The 24,767-nt window shown below is 42.8% G+C and overlaps 1 protein-coding gene across 2 annotated transcripts in view; it reads left to right on the forward strand.

Annotated features, from left to right (window-relative positions):
* Positions 1 to 24,767, forward strand: part of dntt (deoxynucleotidyltransferase, terminal) — a 233,541-nt gene that overhangs the window by 142,326 nt on the left and 66,448 nt on the right. For both annotated transcript variants that reach the window (XM_043712524.1, XM_043712525.1), the window contains exons 8-9: positions 8,114 to 8,213; positions 18,640 to 18,939. In XM_043712524.1, coding sequence (XP_043568459.1) covers positions 8,114 to 8,213; positions 18,640 to 18,939 — 400 coding nt within the window. The remainder of the gene's footprint in view (positions 1 to 8,113; positions 8,214 to 18,639; positions 18,940 to 24,767) is intronic.

Raw genomic sequence — 24,767 nt, forward strand, 5'->3', positions numbered from 1 at the left:
ATACTTTAGGTGAACTAACCCCCACAACTCTTTGGTGTACAGAATATGCAGCATTCACTACACAAATTGATTTGCATCTCAATATCAAATGAATGTCCCCTTGTTCTGTAACTATGTCCTCTGGTTTGAGATTCCCTCATTGGGGGAAGCATCTACCTTGTCAAGCTCCTTCAGAGTCTTGTATGTTTAAATATGATCACTCCTCATTCTTCTACACTCTACTGAATAAAGGCATAACATTGGGCAGCATGATGGCACAATGGTTGGCATTACTGCTGCACAACACTGGGGACCCAGGTTCCATTTTAACCTCAGGTGACTGCACAAACTCCATATAGACTTTCTCCCTGTGTCCATGTGGGTTTCTACTGTGTGTTCTGGTTTCCTCCCACAGTCCAAAGATGTGTAGGTTACATAGATAGGCCATGCTAAATTCCCCTGTAGTGTTCAGGGATGTGCAAGCAAGGTGGGTTGGTCATGGGAAATGTGAGGTTTTGGAAGTGGGGGAGAGGTGTGTGAGATTCTCTTCAGAGGTTGATGGAGATTTGATGGGCTGAATGGCATCTATCTGTGCTGTAGGAATTGTATGATTCTAAACTTTCATTCCAGGAATAAGCCTTGTGAACTATTGAACTGCCTTCATTGCCAATATATCTGCTTTTATAAAGCATGGAGGCCAAATGAGTACACAGTACTCCAAATGCAGAATCACCAGCATTCTATACAGTTGTAATAAGACTTCCTTCATTTTAAACTTCAACCATTTTGAAATAAAGGTCAAAGTTCCATTTGTCTTCTTATTTGAATTTGGATACATTACACTCTTGCCCCCTCCTCCAAGTCATTAATAAATGTAGGAAATAATTCAGGCCCCAGACGTAATCCTAGTGTCATTCTCTAGTTACATGTTTCCAACTTGAAAAAGATGTATTAGTACTGACTCTGTCTCTGTATATGAACCAATCTTCAATGTTTGCAAATATATTACCACCAATACTGAGAACTCTTATCTTGTTCAATAACCTTTTATGTTGCACCTTACTGAAATCCCAATATTGTACATCTACTTTACAAATCCCAATATTGTACATCTACAATATTGTTACCCTTTATCAACTCCACTTATTATTTCTTCAATGACTTTAGTAAATTTGCCAAACATGATTTCCCTTTTCACAAAACCACGTTGACTCATTTTGATTTCTAAACATCCTGCTATTTCTTCCTTAATAAAAGACACTAACATTATCCCTGTGACAGATGTTAGACTGCCTGGCCTTTAGTTTCTTGTTTTCTGTCCTTGTTCCTTCTTGAACAGGGTGTCACATTAACAGTTTTCCAATTTGCTGGAACAGTCTTAGAATCCAGTGAGTTCTTGAATATTTCAACCAAAGCCTCCATTTTTGCTGCCACCACTTACTTTAAAACCCTTCCATGCAGGCCAACAGGTTCTAGTGGCTTGCCTGCCTTTCATCCCATTAGCTTGTCAAATATTTATCTCTCAAAATAGAGACAGTTACAAAATATTTTTTCCCAATAGAACTTTGCTTATCTATTATCTTTGGGGTGTTTACAGTGTCCTCCATCATAAAAACCAATACAAAACATTGCTTGATCTACAGTCATTTCTGATTTAATGCGACAATCCCAATCTCATGTAATCTCACATTATCAGAAATTTGTGCAATAACCATGCCATTTAAGCTAATGGGGATGGAATTGCATTATGGCCAATAAAGGTACAGAAAGTTTCTGTTTTACAAATAACGATCTAAATTCTTCAATTGCATTAAAGCCAATTCATGTTAAAGAAACAGGCATTATAGCAGAACCAACTATATCTGTTATTTCGCTGGTCACTTTAATTAACTTCACAGGTACAATGCCTAAGGATTCCACACTAATTTTAGCTACGACTCATGCTTGTTGATACTCATAGAGACTCTTGATTTTGTTTTTATATTTCTTGCCAATTTACTTTCATAACCTTTTTCCTCCATTTTTAGTAGTTGGTTCCTTAAAAAAGACTCCCAATCCTCTGGTCTACCACTAGTTTTCATCTCTCTGTATGCCTTAACTTTTGATTGGATACTTGCCTTGACCACTTTTTTGGCAGCCGCAGGTTGTTCATCCTTCTCATGGAGTGTTTTTGTTTAGAATGGGCTAAATTTTTGCAGACCATCATAAAATAGCTGCATCTAATGCCATCCACTGCTAATCCATTGACTTTCCCATTGTCTCTTTTATAGAGCAATAGAGATTCCTAGCACAGGAAAAAAAAACCCTTCAGCCCATCACTTCCATGCTGGTCAAAAACAGTCAGCTAACATTTTACTTCCATTTTCCAGCACTTGGCCCATATTCTTGTATGCCTTGGCAATGCAAGTGCTCATCTACATACTTCTTCTGAAACATTATGAGGTTTATTGCTTCTCACACCTTACTAGCAGTGAATTCCAGATTCTTACCACCTTCTGGATGAAAATGTTGTACCTCACATCTCCTCTCAACCTTCTGCCCTTTACCTTAAATCAATGCCCCGGTCATTGATTCTGCAACCAAGGGGAAAAGATTTTTACTGTCTACTCTGTCTTTGCCCCTCATTATTTTATATATCTCAATTTCATCCACTCTGAAACTCCTCTGCTCTAAGGGAAACAACCCTAATCTCTCAGTAACTGAAACTCTCCAGCCCAGGCAACATTCTGGTAAATCTCCTCTGCACCCTCTCTGGTGAGCTACTCTTCTGATTGCCCAGATTGTTGCTGCTTAGGGTTGGTCCTAAGATGGCCAATGGAGAGCTCTTGTTCAAAACCCTGAACCATCATTGCACACATCATCTCCCATGGTCTCTCATAGCCACAGGGAGCTCCAACAGCTCTTGCTGCTGGCCTCTGTACAGCTGACTTTCCTGTGACTCCTGAGTACCTGCATCTGTGTCGAGTTGATCATGCCTTTGTCACAGAATGAATACAGGCACAGAAGAAGATCACTTAGCCTACTGTGTGTGTTCCTGCTCCCAGAAGGAGCAATTCACCTAGAGTCATACACTCTGTTTCCATGCTGTATGACTCTTCACTGCAACTAGTCCATACCGACAATAATCCCAAACTAAACTTGTCTCACCCGCCTGCGCCTGGCCGATATCCCTCCAAATATTTCTTATTCATGTACTTATCCAAATGTCTTTAATATGTTGCAACTGTACTCACATCTACCATTTCCTCTGGAAGTTCATTCCACACATGAACCACTGTGTGTAAAAAAAATGCCCCTCATATCTTCATAAATCTTTCTCCTCTCACCTTAAAAATATTTCCCTGAGTCTTGAAATCCCTCACGCTAGGGAAAAGGTACCTGTCATTCACCTTACCTCTATCCGTCATTATTTTATAAGCCTCTGTAAGGTCACCTCTCAAGCTCCAATGCTCCAGTGAGAAAAGTCCCAGCCTATCTAGCCCCTCCCTATCACTGAAACCCTCCATTCCTGGCAACAATCAGGTAAGTCTCTTCTAAACCCTCTCCAGCTTAATAATATTCTTCCTATAACCTAGTGACACTCTTTCACTTCCTTCCTCTTATCCTGCATGTTCTTCATTTTCAAATATATCTCTTAATTTCTCTTGAATACGTTGACCCTGCCTGCACCACACTCTGAGGCAGTGGCCAACATCAGAGCTGGAGATCAGAAACATGAACAGAAATTGTTGGAGAAACTCAGCAGGTTTGGAGACATCTGTGGGAGAGAAAGCAGAGTTAAGATTTCAAGTTCAGTCATCTTTCCTCACTTGTTGTAAGAATAATCTATTCCTCCTGTTGTCAATTTTTTTTTGCTTTATCTCAGATCTATGCCTTTTGTTTCTCAATTATTTCAACAATAGAACCAATTTGTCCCACTTCATTCATCCAGACTTCTCATGATTTTGAACATGCCAATCAAACCTCCTCTCCACGTTTCTTCTCCAAGGAGAACAGTTCTAGTTTCTCCAATCTATCTGCATAACTGACATGATTTGGAGATGCCGGTGTTGGACTTGGGTGTACAAAGTTAACAATCACACAACACCAGATTATAGTCCAACAGGTTTAATTGGAAGCACACTAGCTTTCGGAGCGACGCTCCTTCATCAGGTGATAGTGGAAGGCTCGATCGTAACACAGAATTTATAGCAAAACTTTACAGTGTGATGTAAATTTTTGCTATAAATTCTGTGTTACGATCAAGCCCTCCACTATCACCTGATGAAGGAGCGTTGCTCCGAAAGCTAGTGCTTCCAATTAAACCTGTTGGACTATAACGTGGTGTTGTGTGATTTTTAACTTTGCATAACTGAAGTTCCTTATCCCTGACGCCATTGTCATGAATGTTATCTGCATCATCAGTAAGGCCTTCATATCATTCATAGAGTCATAGAGATTTTACAACATGGAAAAGGCCCTTTAGCCCATCATTTCCACTCTGGTCATTAAACATCCATTTATTTGAATCTCATTTTCAATCACTGGGCTGGAACCTTTTATGTTATAGCATTTTTCAGTGTTCATCTCATTAATGTAGTTCCCAGAACCGTTATATTTTATGCATGTTAAACACAACTTCCTTGCTTTTATAATATGTGTTGCTAATGATAAAGCCCAGGATAATGTATACTTTATTAACCGTACTCTCAATCTGTTCTGCCACCTTCATTGATTTATACACATATACATCCAGGTTCCTCAGCTCCTGTACTTCCTTTAGGATTGTATATTTTGTTTCATATTGTCTCTTTGCATTGTTCCCACCAAAATGAAGAAATCACTCCACACTCCCCAGCCTCTACATTATGGGTTTATAAGCAATTCATCACCAGCTACTTGAGGGCATTTAAAGATGGGCAATAAATATTAACTTAGGTAGTGATGCCCAAATCCCATGAATGAATGTGAAAAAACCCTCTGCCTTATCAATTGTAAACCCCTCAATTGTCTAAAGAATCTCCATCTTCACCATAATCTGTGTCGTACCTTTTGTCTTGGTGAAGGCAGATGCAAGCTATTCAATTAGTTGTCTCAGCCATGCTTTTGGCCCCATATATAAAATTTCCTTTTCAAGCCTAATCAGCGTCACTCCCTTCATTTTTTTATAGAAGACTTTAAAGTGCCCTTTATGTTAACTGCCAGTTTATTCTCATATTCTCATAGATTCGTAGAGTCATAGAGATGTATAGCATGGAAACAGACCCCTCGGTCCAACCCATCCATGCCGACCAGATATCCCAACCCGATCTAGTCCCACCTGCCAGCACCCGGCCCATATCCCTCCAAACTCTTTCTATTCATATACCCATCCAAATGCCACTTAAATGTTGCAATTGTACCAGCCTCCACCACTTCCTCTGGCACCTCATTCCATACACGTACCACTCTCTGTATGAAAAAGTTGACCCTTAGGTCTCTTTTATATCTTTCCCCTCTTACCTTAACCCTATGCCCTCTAGTTGTGGACTCCCTGTTGTAATCTGAGGTAACCCTCTTCGCTGTCCACTACACCTCCAACTTTGGTGTCATCTACAAACTTACTAACTGTATCTCTTATACTTGCATCCAAATCGTTTATTCTCTTTTTATTCTGTTACCTGCCTTTTCAATCTTCTTGGAATTTTGTAATCAGGCTGGCTATTGGTTGTTTTCTCCACCTGACATCTGTCCGACGTTTACTTTTTCATATTCATCTTCAGCTTAATTTTAATCTAAAGGTGTGGTTCTTTGTTCGCCCAACCTGTTCCCTCCATGGGTGTTTACCTTGACTGTGCCCAAACAATCTCTTCAGCGACAGTTTTGATTCCATTTTATCCGGATCAGATTCATACAGCATTGAAATTGGCTAACGCACTTATTATTGCACCAGATTGTTCCTTGCCAATTTTTATCTTAAACCTTATTATAAAATTATCACCATTTTCAAAATGTTCCTGTACTGATATGTGTGACAACTTGACATACCTGATTCACAAGGGCAAAGTCTGGCAATGCCTCTTCTCCCATTGGACTGGGAACTTACTGCCGTTGAAAACACCTCTCAGCACACGCTGGGAACTCTTGATTGTTGTTTACACTATTATCCAAGTCTATATTTAGATAGTTAAAGTCCCCTATTATAAATATTCCATATCGTGCACATCTCTGTGATTTCCTTGCTAGTTTGTTCTACTTCTTTCCCACTATTTGGTAACCTAAAGACCTCACTGACCAATGTAGTTGCTCCTTTTTTGTTAAAAAATAAAAGCAAATTGCAGCGGATGCTGGAATCTGAAACCAAAAAAGAAAATGGTGGAAAATCCCAGCAGGTCTGGCAGCATCTGAAAGGAGAGAAAAGAGCTGACGTTTCAAGTCTAACTGACCCTTTGTCAAAAAAAACTTTTTTTTTGACAAAGGGTCAGTTAGACTCGAAACGTGAGCTCTTTTCTCTCCTTACAGATGCTGCCAGACCTGCTGAGATTTTCCAGCATTTTCTCTTTTGGCTCCTTTTTTGTTGTTGCATACTTCTGGATCCTGAGCTTGGATGCTCTGGGAAATCTGCTGTCTCCTTTTGTTCTCTGAAGCAACAATTTCTCCATTTTTCTTTCCTTCCCCATCTTCCCTGAAAACTTTATACTCCAGGAATATTTATTGCACAATCCTGAAACTTGTTGGGATTATAGAGTCATACAGCATAGAAAGAGACCCTTCCATCCAACTCATCCACACCAACCAGACATCCCAATCCGATCTGGACTCATTTGCCAGTATTTGGCCCATATCCCTCTAAATCCTTCCTATTCATGTACCCGTCCAGGTGCCTTTTAAATTATACCAGTCTCCACCACTTCCCCTTGCAGGTTATTCCGAACATGCACCACCCTCTGTGGGAAAAGTTATCCCTCAGGTGGCTTTTGTAAATCTTACCCCTCTCACTGTAAACCTATGTGGTCTAGTTTTGCACTTCCCCAGCCTAGAAAAAAGGCCATTCACCTTGTCTATGATCCTCATGTTTTTATAAACTGCTAAGGATCACCCCTTAGCCTCTAACACTCCAAGGGATAAATAGCCCCAGCTTATTCAGCCTCTCCTTAGAGCTCAAACCCTCCAGATCCGGCAATATTCTTGTGAATCTTTTCTGCACCCTCTCAAGTTTAACAACACCCTTTGTAGAGAAAGGTGACCAGAATTTGTGTACGCAATATTATAAAAACGGCCTCACAAATGTCATGTACAACCACAAAATGGCATCCTAACTCCTATTTTCAATATTCTTTCCAATGAAGGCATTCATACCAAATGCCTTCTTCACCACCCTGTGTCTACCTGTGACTCCACTTTCAAGGAACTACTAGATGAAAAGGCTTGAGAGGAGGCCAGTATGGAGTGTAAATGTTTATATAGATGCATTGTGTCAAAACAAACTGTTTCTTTAAAGGTGTTGAAATTTTGTAACTTAATAAATTTATCAAAAGTCAAACATACATGTTCAAAAATGCAAATTGGAATGTCTAGTGACAAATTCATTCAACAGTCAGTCTAAATAATTTAATTTCAACATCATGGAAAGATAGAGAAGCAGTTTTATGTGATATTATTGATTTTGTCTCTCTCTTGATAATGCTTTTCATATCGGTGTCATAGTTTGAAACATCAAAGTCTCTAGCATTTTATTATATAATGATGCCACAATTGTGACATAGCTCATGGAGAAAGCAGGCAGCACAGCTTGCTAATCTTCAGTGTATCGTTGATATTGCTCATGCTTTATGAGACAACAGAATCAGATTCATCACAAGTAATATTACTCACATCAGTTTCTCACATCAGTTGAAACATCTGAACTGTGTCCTTTAGGATGAAAGGTAGAACACTTCCTTTTAGTTTTAAGATAAGAGTTGTGTTTCATAGTTGTTTCAACGATCAGTTATCGATACACACAAAGTCATTACTGAGCACAAAAACTCCTGGATCCAAATAGTGAACTCAATGTTTCTCCATTTGTTGTTTTTGGAGAAGAATGTAACACTATTTCATTCACAAAGATTGTCTGAGTTAAAATTATATAACTGAATTACTTGCAGCTCTTACTTTTGACCTTTTTGTATTACAGAGGTAAAGAGATTGGCCATGATGTGGACTTTTTGATAAGCTGCCCAGAAAACTTGGATGAAAACTTTCTTTGTAAGATAATCAATAAGCTGGACATTCAGGTAGATATCAACGCTGCTAAATTACAGTGACTTAGCAATAAGCAACTTAATTTATGTTATCCTCTGTATGTCATTTATTTTATGCTAATAGCAACATCTAATGGAAAAACAAGAACCGCCACAAGTTAAAAATTAGCCAAAAATCAGCCAATGCATCAGGAACATTTGCTCACTAGATTCAAGACAGAGCAGATTTATAATTGCAATTATATAAAGAATAAAAGTTAATTAGTTTTGAGATTCAACCTTGGAATCTAATTAGAAAAGGAAAGAATTATATTAGCTCTGATTTTAACTCCAGGCTGGTTCTGGGTCAGTGGTGAGTAACATGACTTCAATAAAGATTTTACCTTCTGGTACAGAAAACAGACTTGAGCATTTTACCTCCTAGGCTTTTTCTATGTGCAGTTTCCCCACTCAATTCACAGGGAAATAAATTGAATGTCATCATGGCACAGTCAAAGGTCGAAAAAATGTGAAAAGATCTTGGGCCACAACATCATTACACAATGTGGACATCAACATTGCACCAGCTTTGCTGAAGCTACTGAAGACATGCCTTAGAAATGTAGTAGGATTGGTAAAAATACTTTGCAAGTTAAGCGTGGTAAGTGCAATCTAATGCCCTGTGTCAAGGTGTGTTGGTAGAGGGGAAGCATTGTGATTGACTGGGAGATCCCAGTGCCTTCATCCTGTTAAGTCAGGGTCAGGGAGACTTTCAGACTACCTTCCCACTCAGTGGTACACCACCTTAAGTGCTTTGTTTAACTAGTGATGGTAGAGGGCTCATTGTCCAAGGAGGCTAGCCAACAAACCCTGTTTAGTTATCTCGTGGCCTTTTAGGGTCATGTGTTTGCTTGTGGGATTTGACATCAGAAAGGGGAAGTCCATGGGATGCCACCCTCTTTGTCCTTAATGTTGACACCCTTCTGTCCTCACTGGCACAGCCACCACCTTTCAATACCTGTCCTGCCCATATTCACTTCAATCTCATTACTGATCCTTTGCATTGGAAATACGAAATAATGAAATATCAACAGTTCCCCACACTCATGGTGCTGCATAACTGCCAGTATCTCCTTAAACATAGAAATGGGAGCAAGGGGAGGCCATTTGGCCCTTTCACCCTGCTCTGCAATTCAATATGATCATGGTTAATCGCCTAACTCAGTACCCTGTTCCTGCTTTCTCCCCATACCATTTAAATCCATTTAACCTTTAATGTAGTAAAATAAAGGAATGGGTGAATGTACCCTAATCAGTTTGTAGTAACCCTTTTTAACTTAAGTTTGTTGCACAGTGAGATAGGGAGCAAGAGTCAGGGAAAGGTCCAACACAACTTTATTGAACATTTTATCAAGATAAAACAATATTTATGAGACTGTACTGTTGTACTTTAATTAAATGCTACCAAACTCGATCAATCTCTTCATGGGGCTCCTCAAGAAACAGTCTTAAATCTCTAAGTAAACAGTCTCAAATCTGCATTAGCTATCTAATTCTGACATACGTTTCCAAGGATTTACTATACCCTATCCACAGGTGCCTACCACTGTATTTGAGCTGTTTGTCTAAAAGGACTGCTAATACTCATTCAATAAGGCTGGGACAAGGTTGAGCGATGTTTCAGGATCTGCAGTTGTTGATTTAGACCTCCCCTCTCCTCAAGGGCTGATTGTGGTCACAACATGTTGGCCTCTCCATTGAAGAAGGTGCAAAAAACAAAAGCTGCCCCTTTATCCTCTCAAAGAAACTATGGCCCATGTCCAATACTAGCATTGAGTGGGGCAGCTAGACCCAATGAGGTAACTACTTTAATATTTGGAGGTTGCAGAACATGGTTTTGATCCTTCAACTGTTGAGTACTGTCCTTGCCACACTATTCCTCTGGGAGAAAGTGAGGACTGCAGATGCTGGAGATCAGAGCTGAAAATGTGTTGCTGGAAAAGCGCAGCAGGTCAGGCAGCATCCAAGGAACAGGAGAATCGACGTTTCGGACATAAGCCCTTCCTCATTCCTGAAGAAGGGCTTGTGCCCGAAACGTCGATTCTCCTGTTCCTTGGATGCTGCCTGACCTGCGCTTTTCCAGCAACACATTTTCAACACTATTCCTCTGGCCTTCCTACTGAGCTGGGTGCCACCAGGTCTGTGTAGCATTCTTCTAACAGCGCAGGTTGACTGGATGTGGAAATACAGCTTGTTCTGAAACAATGTGGCTGTTAGCTCCTGGTCAGGCTGATTGGGCCTGCCTGGTTTCCATGGGAGTTGATTGTTCAAGGCTTAGCTGCATGAACACTCTGTTCCAACTCTGCAGCTTGCAAATAAGTTGAAACTTGGCTTCCACATTTTGAGTTCTTTTATCCATGCTCACGACACAGTATCAATATTTCTTTAACAATCCTGGAGATCATGGGTCACCTGACCATAGTAAGAACTTTAGATATTTTCATACCAGCCTGTCTAGACATGTAAGTACACACATCCAGAGCAGGTGGAACTTCAATCTGAGACTCCTCGCTCAAAGGTCGAGACGTTACCACAACACCACAAGAGCAATGCCCTAACAACTAAAATTAATCATATTTAATGAGCAGCAGGTCATACTGAGTGGAGATTTTCACCTTGCCAGGGCCTGAATTCAATGGGAGGACTAATGTTACCGTCCAGGTGAATATTTGTTACCTTGGATTGTCCTGGGCCACCCCTGGAAAGAGAAAAATCCCACTGGATTTTTCACTGGTTTAAGGCTACAATCACCAGCCCTATTATCTGCTCTGATCACTTAATGACAGATTCCACACAATTCTGGGGCTAAATTCATTAACTCTGAAAACGGGTGTCAGGAGCACAATGAGAAGTTCACCTTAAAATGATGTTAGCAATGAAGGAGGTAAACCAGTTTTGTGTAGTTTTCTGCTGATTTGAATGATTTCAGTGTCTAGTCAATGTAAGCCACAACACCACAAGTTGAATGGCTGAACATATCATCTGTGGCCTGTGAAATTGGTGAACATGACAATATCCACTTTACCAATGGTCAGGCATCAGTCAGACACGAATGGTGTGGAAATTTCCCCTGCACAGCTGAGCTGGACCTCCTCTGGTGCCTTGATGATAACTGCAAGCCACATACCGTCCTAACTTTGAGATATATTGCCATTCCTTTAGTATTGTTGGGTCAAATTCCCGGAACTCCCTCCACATGGTCTCGTAGTTTAACTTGCACCAAGTGGACTACAGTGGTTCAAAGGGGCAGCTCACCACCACTTTCTCAACTCGGGGTCGATAATAAATCCTGGCCCAACCAGCGAGGCCCATCCATTGAAGGAATAAAAAGTAACAGGTGATGTCTCTTTATAACAGCCTGACAAGAGCCAATAATAAAAAGCTTAAAGCAGTGGAGAATTTACAGCCATGTCTTAGCTGCAATACATTGGAGTAGAATGGAGGGTTAGAATAGACTAACAGTAATAGTGAGGGTAGGCAACGGGGATTCGGAACCGTGTTGCAATGGAAGTGTGTCTGATGGGTGTTGTTTATCGCCAGTCATCTTGAATGTGTCTGCAGAAGCATTTGTGCGGAGAGGCGCGCCACGTGTACAAGGCCTGCCCAAGACGAGGGGCCACCACCTACGCACAGTTGGCCGGAGGTGGCAATGCGAGCCATGGACTGCAAAAGGCCAGCAAGGTACCACAAACCAGCAGGGGAACAGTGTCTGGGGGCACCCAGAAGGATGGATTGGAGCAGACGGCAGCCAAGGGGGGACGAGCAGCAGCCAATCCAAGCTCCCACAGGACAGACGGAGGAAATGGAGGAGGAGAAAACCGAGGAGGCAGAGGAGTGGATTCCTGTAAAAACCAGGAAGAGGAAACCTCGCCAGGCCCCCAAAGCCACCCAGCAAAGGGGGAAACTACACCTGCATGAGATGGATACAGGCAGCTCTTCAGATGGTGAGGACGGGCATAAGGAGGGTCGTCACCAGAGGAAGAGACAGAGTGCAGCGGCGCCTCCTCGTCGCTGATGTCACGTTCAGAAACACTCCCCTGAGACTGATTAATGTGTACGCCCCAGTGGGTAAGAGTAAACGGTTGGCCGTCCTGCAGCAGCTTCCACTGTTGCTGGCTACGTTCAGGCCGGTCATTCTGGCCGGAGACTTCAACTGTATCATTGATGCAGATGGACGATCGGCGGGGTGGACAGTAAACTGGACACCACGTTCAGAGCAATGATGGAAATGGTAAAAGATGCCAAGCTGTACGATGTCTTCATACAGACAGAGCACAGCGTAGATACACCTGGTCACGGGCAGACAGGTCTATCCGCTCAAGGAAAGATGACCTGTTTGTGTCCTAAACGTTCTCGGTCAGATCCACTGACATCAAGCCGGTGTTCTTCTCTGACCACTGACTCCTGCTGGCCGACTGTCACCAACAGGATGAGCAGCAGGCTGGTAAGGGAACGTGGAAGCTGAACACCAAGCTGTTGACCCCGGGAAACATTGAGGAGCTCAAGAGGGACTACGCAGGTTGGAGAACTGTGAAGCCCCTCTTTGAGTCCCCAGCTGACTGGTGGGAAACAGTAAAAGGGAACATCAAGAGGTTCTTCATCCTCAAAGGTGTTAGGAGGTGAGAGAGAGGCGGAGAAAACTGTCCCAGCTCCAGGAAAGTATGCAGAACTTGCTCCTGCTGCAGACAATGGGGGTTGATGTCACAGAGGACCTCCAGGAGGTGAAGGGCCAGCAAGCCTCGCTCTTTGCCTCAGAGGCCTCCAAGATAATCGTCTGGTCCAGGGTCCGCTCAGTGGAGCAGGACAAGACGTGCTCACGTTTCTTCTTCCAGAAGGTGCACTGCACAAAGAGAGCTCCGTGCTCAGCAGCCTGAAGGAAGAAGATGGCTCAGTAACATCATCTCAGGCTTACGTCATGAGGATCAGCAAATCCTTCTATGCCAGTCTGTATGACTCGAAGCCAACCGACAGCGCGGCCTCCCAGTCATTCCTGTCCTCTATCACGGAGGTCTTAGACAACAGAACAAGGGAGAGGCTGGACCAGCCACTATCTCTGGACGAGCTGACCAAGCTGACAAGTCCTTCGAAAAGAATAAAACTCCCAGAAGCGATGGCTTACCGGTCAAGCTCTATTCTGCTCTGTGGGACTTGATTGGCCAGGACCTGCTGGAGGTATATGTCAGTATGCTTCGGGCAGGTACCATGACTGAATCCATGAGGAAAGGCATCATCACCCTCATCTACAAGCGGAAGGGGTAGAGGCAGGAAATCAGAAATTGGAGACCAATCTCACTATTGAATGCGGATTCCAAAATCTTGGCAAAGGTAATCGCCAACTGGGTCAGGTCTGCTCTGGGGTCGGTGATTCACCCTGACCAAACCTGTGCTGTACCAGGCAGGAAGATCGCTGAGAGTCTCGCACTCCTCAGGGATACGATCGCCTACGTGCAGGACAGGGGGCTGGACACCTGCCTCATCAGCCCACGACCAAGAGAAAGCCTTTGACAGGATATCACATACATATACGAGAGATGTTCTCTCCCAAATGGGCTTTGGGGAGGGAATCTGCAATTGGATCAGACTGCTCTACACCAGCATTGTCAGTGCAGTCTCAATCAATGGGTGGGAATCAGATAGCTTCCCAGTCAGATCTGGAGTCAGGCAGGGCTGCCCTCTCTCTCCTGCCTTGTTTGTGTGCTGCATAGAGCCATTTGCCGAGTCCATCAGGAAGGATGTAAGCCTGAGAGAGGTGACTATTCCTGGCAGCAGGGGCCTGCAAGTTAAGGCCTCCCTGTACATTGATGATGTCGCCGTTTTCTGCTCGGATTCGCTGTCCGTGCACAGACTAATGTGCATATGTGACCAGTTCGAACGGGCCTCGGGGGCCAAGGTAAACTGAGGCAAGAGCGAGGCCATGCTCTTCGGGAACTGGGCCGACCAATCCTCGATCCCCTTCACCGTCAGGACCGACCACCTGAAGGTGCTGGGTATTTGATTCGGGGGGGCTGGGGCGTGCACCAAGTCTTGGGGGGAGCGTATCAAGAAAGTGAGGCAAAAACTGGGCAGATGGAAGCTACGGTTGCTGTCCATCGCGGGAAAAAAACCTGGTCATCAGGTGTGAGGCATTGTCAGTGTTGTTATGTGTGGCACAGATCCGGCCTATTCCCAGAACCTGTGCCATCACAGTCACCTGGGCCATCTTCCATTTTATATGGAGATCAAAGATGGCCAGGGTCTGAAGGGATTCGATGTACAAAGATCTGGGCAATGGGGAAAAAACACACCAAATGCCACCCTCACCCTGATGGTCACCTTTGTGTGTGGCTGCTTCAAGCTGTGCGTGGATCCCCAGTACGCAAACACCAAGTGTCACTATGTACTGAGGTTCTACCTGTCCCCGGTGTTGTGAAGGATGGGCCTGGCCTCGCTGCCTCAGAATGCTCCAAGTAGTTGGACCGTTCTCTATCACCTGTCCTTCGTGGAGAAGTTTATGAAGAAAAGCACCTTTGACCTCAAGTCCATCAGGAAGTGGTCAGCACGTAGTGTCCTTGAGACTCTTCGAGAAAAGGAGAGGGCGGATTCTTGGCAGACTGTCAAAGTCATTTGGCAAAATGCCTCATCGCCGGAACTTTCCAACAAGCACCAAGACATGGCTTGGCTGGTGGTGAGAAGGGCTCTGCCTGTGAGATCCTTTATGCCGCACCGCACGCTGCCCTCGAAGCGGCTGTGGTGGGGATGAGACCGTCACATCCCTCCTTCTGGAATGTGCCAATGCAGAGGAAGTCTGGAGAGGAATGCAGTGGTGTTTGTTGAGGTTCATCCCGAGCAACTCCGTGACGTGGGACTCTGTGCTCTACGGCCTGTTCTCTGGGACGCACACCGAGACGAATATCAACTGTGCCTGGAGGATCATCAACTTGGTGAAGGACGCTCTCTGGGCGGTCCGAAACCTGTTGATCTTCCAGCTGAAGGAGTTGACCCCGACTGAGTGTTGCAGACTGGCACATTCCAAGGTCCAGGACTACGTGTTGAGGGACGTACTTGAAACTTGGGGCAGCTGCTGCCAAGGCGCGGTGGGGAAAGACCACCTTGTAACATCTGCCTGCCAAAGTACAGGGGTCGCACGCAGTAAGTGGGCTCCACTGACGCCTCAACTAAATATATGGATATATGGATGGTAAATGTACAGACCTGTATATACGAATGATTACTCGATCTCTGTATGCAAAGAAATGGAATGTTTACATATGTATGGCATGACCAATTGTACAGATCGTCAAAATATTTTATGAATAAAGTATATTTTTGAAATTTAAAAAAGTATCTGCAGAAGCACAAATCAATTAAGTTTTTGAAAACCAGTGTTAAGATTGGGGGAGGGTAGCAAATGATAACTTCAATTAGATTTGCAAATGACAAAACACTTGAAGCAAGCACAGGGAGAGGATGACACGTATGAGTAGGTAGACCAGTAACAGTGGGCAGGGCCTTTGGAATATAAAGGAACCTTGGAAAAACCAAAATGATGCAAGTTTTAAATCACCAAGAAATATTCATATGCCCATGGAGGGAAGAGAACTGGAACAGGTGCAAGAATTCAAGTATTTATGAAACAGTTTGTGCAGATGGAAGGTGCAACAAAGAATTAAGATCAAAATAACAATGGGCAAAATGATATTTAATCAGAATATTGAAAAGGCAATTCAAAAAAAGCAATGTGTAGAGGGCTTGATTCAGAGTGTCATTTCTTGTGGTTCTGAGAATGGAGGAGGAGAGTACCTAATTAACTAATTTTGAAATGGGAGTTTGGAGGAGAAAGGAAAGGATTTGCTTCCATAAAAAGTAACAAATGTTGAAATGTTATGAACAGCAAATGAACTTGTTGAACACAATTAGATAGTTAGGAGAAAGAGGGAAACTGGGAAGGACACATTTTAAAGAAAACAAAGTTGTAAGAGACGTTATGGAGGAGCGATTTCAATGTGAAAGATGATGATGAAGGAAGACAATATTAATGCTAGCTGCTTGAACATTGAAGGAAATTATTGTCAAATATAAAGGAAGGTATGACATATAAAGCTGTGGAAAGACTGCATCTAGTCAAAGACCTCCCTTTGGGCAAAGCACACATGCTAATGTTACATTTGGTAACAAGTCCTGTTGTGACAGATTGGCAACTGTTTCCCTGCAAAATTACAGCATCTTTGAGTGCTATATCTCAAAAGTATCCAAGACACAAACTCTCACCCTATAACCAATGTGGGTACATAAGTAAGATAAGTTGTGAACAGTTCCCTTTAGCTGCAGCCTTTTATGAGACCCACTTGTTTCAAGCCCCAGGTATTGAGACTACATCTTCATCCGTCCAAATGAATGAAGCCACAAAGGCGCACATATTAAATAATGAATGTTTAGGGTGGAAATGTAAGGATATGATCAGAAAGTAGCAAAGAAGCTCAAGACAGTCTTAGAAATGCATTAATCACTGCTGTGGTTCTGTTCGCCGAGCTGGGAATTTGTGTTGCAGACGTTTCGTCCCCTGTCTAGGTGACATCCTCAGTGCTTGGGAGCCTCCTGTGAAGCGCTTCTGTGATGTTTCCTCCGGCATTTATAGGAAACATCATAGAAGCGCTTCACAGGAGGCTCCCAAGCACTGAGGATGTCACCTAGACAGGGGACGAAACGTCTGCGACACAAATTTCCAGCTTGGCGAACAGAACCACAACAACGAGCACCCGAGCTACAAATCTTCTCACAAACTTTGAATGCATTAATCACAATGGCTCACAGATCCAAATGGGCTTCAGATTAAAGTCACATCAAATTTGTGAAACTAATTCCATTGCTTTTCACTGAGGAAATTTATTACTGACCAGTTCCATCATAAAAGTCAGAGTCAATGGGTTTCCCACAGGGATCGAGCATTAGGCCAATTTTACACCATTTCACTTATCTTGTTCTTGCTGGTAGATTGGTTTCAAACTGTGACCATAGATTATGAAAACAAAGGAAGTTCATTTATAACCATTACGTTCCCCACAGCCCCTGAGGATAATAGGGGTGCTTTCTTATTAGAGAGAGATGACTGGTGGTGGTTCAACCTGAGGGTCACCACACCTCAGGCAAGGTTGAGGAAGTGCATCTTCATGGTGACCTCAGCCAATACAGGAACTGAATCTGTGCTGATGGCATCGCTCTGCATCGCCGACCAGCTATCTTCAGATTAAATCTCAAAGCATCACGTTATTTGTCCTTTTTAAGGATATACATTTTATGAATAGCATGTAGGTTTTTTTCTTTCCATTTTTCATTTTCTTTTGTGTTGTTCATGGTCATTCTGGCTGAGTACATTCCAGACCATTGTTGTTTGTGTACAAAAGTTAAAGAACATAAGAATTGTAGATTATCAAGTTTATAACACATAGGGAATTCAACTGACCCATTATTCCTCTGTATGTGCTGGATCATCAACAGGATTTATCTATCATAGCAATTTGTAGCACCTCATTATAGAAAAACATCCTAAAGTGAAGTTCCAAAGAAGAGTAATTATTTCAAAATATTAATTTTACTTCTGTATCCACAGATGCTGTCAAACCTGCTGAGTTTCTCTAACATATCCTGTTTTTATTATCCAAAAGTATTTTGCAGGTTTTGAAAAATTAGGTTCTAATTATTATGCTCTAATTGTAACTCAGCATTCTTTCACCAAACTCGAAAGGTGTTAATCACTTGGACAGCATTCATGGTTGTATTGAAAATTATTTTAGCTTTAATTTTAAGGAATTTTATGTTCTCCATGCAATTCACTCATGGGTTTTCATATTTGATTATAAAGTTACTACAAATAGATTCAGATTAAGTGAGGTGAAACAGTCTATTTTATTCGTATTGCATCTGACCTGCAGAAATCTCACCATTATACTATTTGCTCAAACTGCATTGCTGTGAAAAACAATGTCTTTTTGCAGTCAGCTCAGAGTGTGACAGTCCTCTGGAGGCCTGGAAACCAATGATAAAGTGAAGGAGGCACAGGTTGACTGTTTGCATCATAACCTTGTCATAAGAACTAACATCTTGAAAGGATTTAGCATTAGCAATTAGGATGGCTTGATACTGTTGCTCTGGCCTTCGATATGGAAGATGAGATTTGTCACGAGGGATGTTTTTACAAAACCATTTTTTCATTTCACTGTTTTGTCAAATAACATCATGTGAGCTGTCACAAGTATGGAGGAAAAAAATGAGTTTCACTGGCTTGACAACTGCTGTAAAAATGTTGAACTGAAGGTCATGTACAGGTATAACTTTCTTCATACCTGAAACGTCTCACTTTGTAAACCTGACAATTTCACATTGGACAACTTTGCTTCTGATATTAGTCGACAACTTGATCGCAGTTTATTTCCCCTCTCCTCAGGGTCTGCTTCTGTACTACGATATTATGGAGGCCACGTTGGAAAAGAGAACATTCCCCAGCAAAAAATATGATGCCATGGATCATTTTCAAAAATGCTTCCTTATCCTAAAACTGAACAAAGCGCTTGTGAAGAACCGAGTCCTCGAGGTGTCTTCTGTGCCTGCAGTGAGGCCAATCGATAATGGGACAGAACCTGAAGTCAAAATTCAGATCAAAGATTGGAAGGCTATCCGTGTGGATCTGGTTGTGGTGCCTGCTCAGCAATTTGCCTTTGCACTCTTGGGATGGACTGGATCAAGAGTGAGTCGGCTTTTCTTTTAATATAAAGATTGTGATAAAAGCCTGGAGACAGTAGAATAGATATCTTTTTTTTTGGAAATTGTCATTAACCAATAGATCTCAAGTACTCTCACATCACAGTCAATAAATACATTAATGGCTCATAAAAAGTATCTTCTCCCGATGGTGCTTCCATCTTTCTAGCTCATCCAGTTCCAACACCAGAGTAAATTACATTTTCAGATTGCCAGTCAGATTGACAGGAGTAGCAATCCCAGATAAATTGGTAATTTTTGACAGCTGGCCATGAATTGAAACAACTGTAAAAAATCCACTTAAGACAGATAGCAACATCAAATAATTTGATGAGAATAATTTGTAATGCAGCCAGCCTTGTCGATTGAACTCCTGAGCTCCACCGCCAGATATGGATCAGTTGGTAAATATTCGAATATAAGAACCAGGAGTAGGAGTAGGCCAAATACCTGTCAAGCCTGCCCTATCTCTCAATGTGATCATGACAATCTTAAGCATCAACTTCACTTGACCCCTCTTTTCCCTATATCTCTTGGTCCCCAATCAAATCCCAACCAAGAATCTGTCCATCTAAGTCCTAAATAGCCAGAGGCAGTGGCAGAAGCAGATAAGATAGCAATGCTTAAGAAGAATTTAGACAGACACATGAACAGGCAGGGAGTAGAGGGATATGGACCATGTGCAGACAGGTTTAGAATGGCATCATTGTCAGTACAGACATGGTATAACGAAAGGCCTGTTCTAATGCTGTACTGTTCTGTGTTCTATGATGGTGCATCCACAATGCTCGAATTCGCAAAGTTCGTAACCCTTTGAGTGAAGTAATTCCTCTTCATTGCAGCCATAAATTATCAGCCCTGGAAATCTTGCCCCATTGTTCTGGCTGACCTCTGGCTGAGGAAAGAATCCTTCAGATGAGAAGCCCCTTCATACTTTTGAATGTTTCACTGCTCCCAAGTGCTAGATTACATCTTGTAAGGCAATGCCACTTCCCATTTAGACTCAACAGTGTTCATTCTCTACCATGATTAACCAAATAAGTCCTTAGACCCAAAGCACTGTAGTGGTAGTGTGCCTGTCTGCAGACCAAGTGTCCTGGGTTCTGGTCCCAGCTGCTCCAGAGGTGTGTAATAACATCTATGAACAGGTTGATTTAAAAAATACCTACTTGTGAGTTTTCATTGAGAAAAGAGGATTGTTGGCAGTCATGATCCCAAACATTGCTGAAAGCTCTTGGTTCCCCAGTGCATACAACATTACAAACCACATGTAGGCCATTATGAGCAGATGTCAAGCAGACAACAAGCATTTGCTCGCAGAGGTAACTTGCTCACATTGATATTCACACTGTTTTAAGTGTAGACGCAGGTTTATATGCCACTATCAATACCAAGAAAACTCCATGTGTCAGGTGTCATTAAACACCATCAGAGCTGTTGGCAGAGTATAGGCATGGTTCTCAGCCTATTACAGGCCTTGAGTCAGGCTTGCTGGGCTGTCAGAAGCTGGTGGTGCATCAGAGGCTTGCAGATCCTGGGTGTTAAGGCCGACTGCTTTGGGGATCTGGTGACAAGAAGGTAAGTCATCTTTATAAACTTCTGCAGAGTGGGGGTTTTGGAGACAACATATATGGGATAGGTTTCAGAGGCCACCTCCACTCCCCCATCCAAGTCTCCAATTGCTCCCAGATTAGAGCAATTGGAGGCCATCCATATCCCTGCAGGAGGGTTGCTCTGGGAAATTAGCTAACTTTCTCATTCACCAGGATGACATGCCATCAGGCAGTTGGCGAGTTAAAACCATTAATTGACAACTTAAGAGCCTTTAATTTTCAACCTCTTGTGGCCTCCTTCTTCAAGGACCACAACATCCTCTCCCATGTGGTCAATAATGCTCTCCAACATATCTCCACCACTTCCCACACCTCTATCCTTGAACCCCACCCCTCCAACTGCAACAAGGATAGAATCCTCCTGGTCCTCACCTTCCACCCTACCAATCTCTGGATACACATCATTCTACACCATTTCCACCTTCTACAGTCAGAACCCACCACCAGAGATATATTTCCCACATCTATCAGCATTCTGCAGAGACCATTCCCTCCGCAACTCCCTTGTTAGGTCCATGCCCCTCACCGACCCAGTGTCTACTCCCGGTACCTTGCCTTGCTACTGCAAGAGGTGTAAAACCTGTGCCCACACCTCCCCCTCTCATCTCCTTCCAAGGCCTCAAAGGATCCTTCCACCACTGGCAGAGATTTTCTTGCACCTCCAAACACCTCATCTACTGTGTTTCTTGTTTTTGATGTGGTCTCACCTACAATGGAGAGACAGGACACCAACTCATGGAATGTTTCAAAGAACATCTCCAGGACACATGCACCAAACAACCTCACCGCCCTGTGACCAACCACTTCAGCTCCCCCTCCCACTCTGCCAAGGACATGCAAGTCCTGAGCCTCCTCCACTGCCAAGTACTAGCCATCCTACGCCTGGATGAAGAACACCTCATCTTCCACCTTGGGACCCTCCAACCACACAGCATCAACATTGATTTCACTAGTTTCCTAATTTCCCCTACCCCCTACCTCATCGGACAGCCAATCCTCCAACTCGGCACCTGCCCTCTTCAACTGTTCTACCTGTCCATCTTTCTTCTCACCTATCCGCTTCACCCTCCACTCCAACCTGCATCTGCTTATTGCCTTCCAAACTACCTACCCCCAACCTCACACTCCTCCCATTTATCTCGCAGCCCCCTTCCACCACTGCTCCCCCCAATTCCTGATGAAGGGCTTATGGCCGAAACATCGACACTCCTGCTCCTCGGATGCTGCCTGACCTCTGTGTTCTTCGAGTGCTACACTTTTCGACTCTGATATCCAATATCTGCAGTGCTCATTTTCTAACATTCTTAGCAGATGCACGTGCAGGATGTGGTGAATTCTATGTTCTATGTTGTTTTTATTTCTATTTTCCTTGCCAATGTTTTCTTATTCAATCCTTAATTCACACTTTGATCTCTCCCCACACCACCCTTGCAGCCTTTGACTCGATGTTTGCAGGCTTCTTAAAATCTCCGTTCTGTTCTTCCCTTTGTTCCCTCTTTGTTTGTCTTTGTCATCTGTCTCATTTTGTGTCGGAGAATTGAGCCCAATGGATCAGAGACCACCAACAAGGATTGTAGTGAAATTGACAAGCAGTTTATTACACAAAGCGATATCGCAGAAGAGAAATTAACCAGGCTGACACAAAACTGATTCTCTGCACAGATGGCCAAATCCTCTTCCCAGAACAGAAAGTGTAGATTAGATTAGATTACTTACAGTGTGGAAACAGGCCCTTCGGCCCAACAAGTCCACACCGACCCGCCGAAGCGTAACCCACCCATTCCTCTACATTTACCCCTTTACCTAACACTACGGGCAATTTAGCATGGCCAATTCACCTGACCTGCACATCTTTGGACTGTGGGAGGAAACCGGAGCACCCGGAGGAAACCCACACAGACACAGGGAGAATGTGCAAACTCCACACAGTCAGTCGCCTGAGTCGGGAATTGAACCCGGGTCTCTGGCACTGTGAGGCAGCAGTGCTAACCACTGTGCCACCGTAGGCATATTTTATAGGGGTACAACACAAAGGTGATGATTGTAAAGCTGTTACAATACAATGGTGAAAATTGTGAAGAGATTAAAACAAGAATAAACTGAATGGAAGTTAACCAAGCGACCGACAGTAGCAATTCATCTGTAATTAACACAGGAGATTCCAGCTATCTCTGTGAGTGGGTGAGAATGTCTTATAGAGGATTTTTAATTGTATTTCCCGTCTGCGCAAATATGTGTAAATGTTCCTTCTCCAGGCATCCAGGTGTGCCCATTGTGTTCCTCCTGTCTTCTGGGGGCCTCGGTCTGCCTCTGCTAATGCGGTATCGGTTTCAATGGGAAAGGAGCCTGCCCTTAGGGTGTTGGGACTGCAATGCTATTCGGGGCTGGGAGCTGATTGTGAATGCTGTTCTAGGAAGTGTATTCTCTGGTCTGGGAGTGCTTTGGCCATGTCTGGTTTTATGTTAGAGAGAAAGTGAGGGCTGCAGATCAGAGCTGAAAATGTGTTGCTGGAAAAGCGCAGCAGGTCAGCAGCATCCAAGGAACAAGAGAATCGACGTTTCGGGCATAAGCCCTTCTTCAGGAATTATGGTTTTATGTTAGCCTGTTTAGCCAAGACTAGACCACTCTGGGTAGTTTGTGTATATGTTGGCAGGCTTGATTTCTGTGTTTTGCAGGCCAGCTTCTGTGTTTTTATGTGGCCATGCTATGGGTCTTCAGGGTGGCACAGCTTTTCCCCAGATTTTGTTTCACAGACTTATTTCTTTTTGCCATCTATTCAGTCTCCCTTCAGAAATGTCTCGATTGACTTTACATTGTGATGCTGCTTATTGTTTTCTTTCCCATATTGTCGCAGTCTTGACAAATGTTTTTACTTGGTCTCTTTGCTTTCTTACTTTTTTTTTCCTCCTTCCTTCACTTCATTTTCACTTCTGTTGATTCATCCACACAAGTTGTTTCTAAGTGTCTGATAAACATCACTGGTTACAGATCATTCTCCACTGCAACCTGAGAATCGCTGGGGCTCTTAAGGAAGCTCTCCGAGATGATTTACATTAGATCTTCACGAACAGCTGAACTTTACCGTACAGATACTTCAGAAATTGACAAATTAAATCTTTATTTTGAAGCACAAAAAGACTTCAGAAGATAGTTCAATGCATTTGGAGATTGCTGCAAACATTGGGATATTTGCCAGGTGTGCAGATTGTCCAGTCAGCTCACCTTGACATCCTATTTTTGGCTCACTTTTATTTTGCAAAGACAACAAAGGAGAAAGTATCTGTAAGATGACACAACAGATGGTCAAGAAATGAAGTACTAGCATATTTAGTTCCTTGATTGCTTTGGGACTTGTAGAACCTTCAGTGATGACATGGTATACACTTCTCCACTCCACATTTCAGTCTTGTTCTAGCGGTAATCCATGAAAGGTAAATTATTAGCTCTTAACATGAGTTTATTTATTTTTAGGAGCTCGGATATTGAACGTTTGCTGTCCTGTTATATTAATGGCCGACATTTGTTGATTTAGATTGAACAATAGAAGGAAGAGCTGAGGAAAAAAAAAGGCAAATTGATCACAGTGGCATCACAATCCTTGGTTTCTACTCTAACTTATCAGATTGAAATGTTGAGCATGAAAAGACAGAATGTTTCAGCTAGTAAATAAAAATAACATTTATTTAAGAGGTAATCCATCTCTTTGCTGATACATAATGATTGTTAGTCTGTCTTGCTAGGCTGGATGCCCATGAGCATATTAAAGCAATTAACTAGGTTTCAGTTTTAATCAGCTCCCCATTTTCCCTTTTTTTTGCTTAGAACACACCAAAAGCTCATTACACCACTTTAAAATGCTTACTGTCACATAATACTAATATAAACTAGCCCCATGTTCACGGTTACTTTGAAATCATGTTCTTTGCCAATTTAGGCAAAAACATCATTATCAGCTTCAGGGCACCCATGTCACACAATGGGGAGAACATTATCAGCTTCAGGGAAACCCATTTCACACAACAGGTGAGGTGCTGGAAGACTGGAGGTTGGCAAATATGGTGCCATTGTTTAAGAAGGGTGGTAAAGACAAGCCAGTGAACTATAGACCGGTGAGCCTGATCTCGGTGGTGGGCAAGTTGTTGGAGGGAATCCTGAGGGTCAGAATGTACATGTATTTGGAAAGGCAAGGACTGATTCGGGA

The sequence above is a fragment of the Chiloscyllium plagiosum genome, chromosome 22 (genome assembly GCF_004010195.1).
Source record: "Chiloscyllium plagiosum isolate BGI_BamShark_2017 chromosome 22, ASM401019v2, whole genome shotgun sequence".
Lineage (NCBI taxonomy): Eukaryota > Metazoa > Chordata > Chondrichthyes > Orectolobiformes > Hemiscylliidae > Chiloscyllium > Chiloscyllium plagiosum.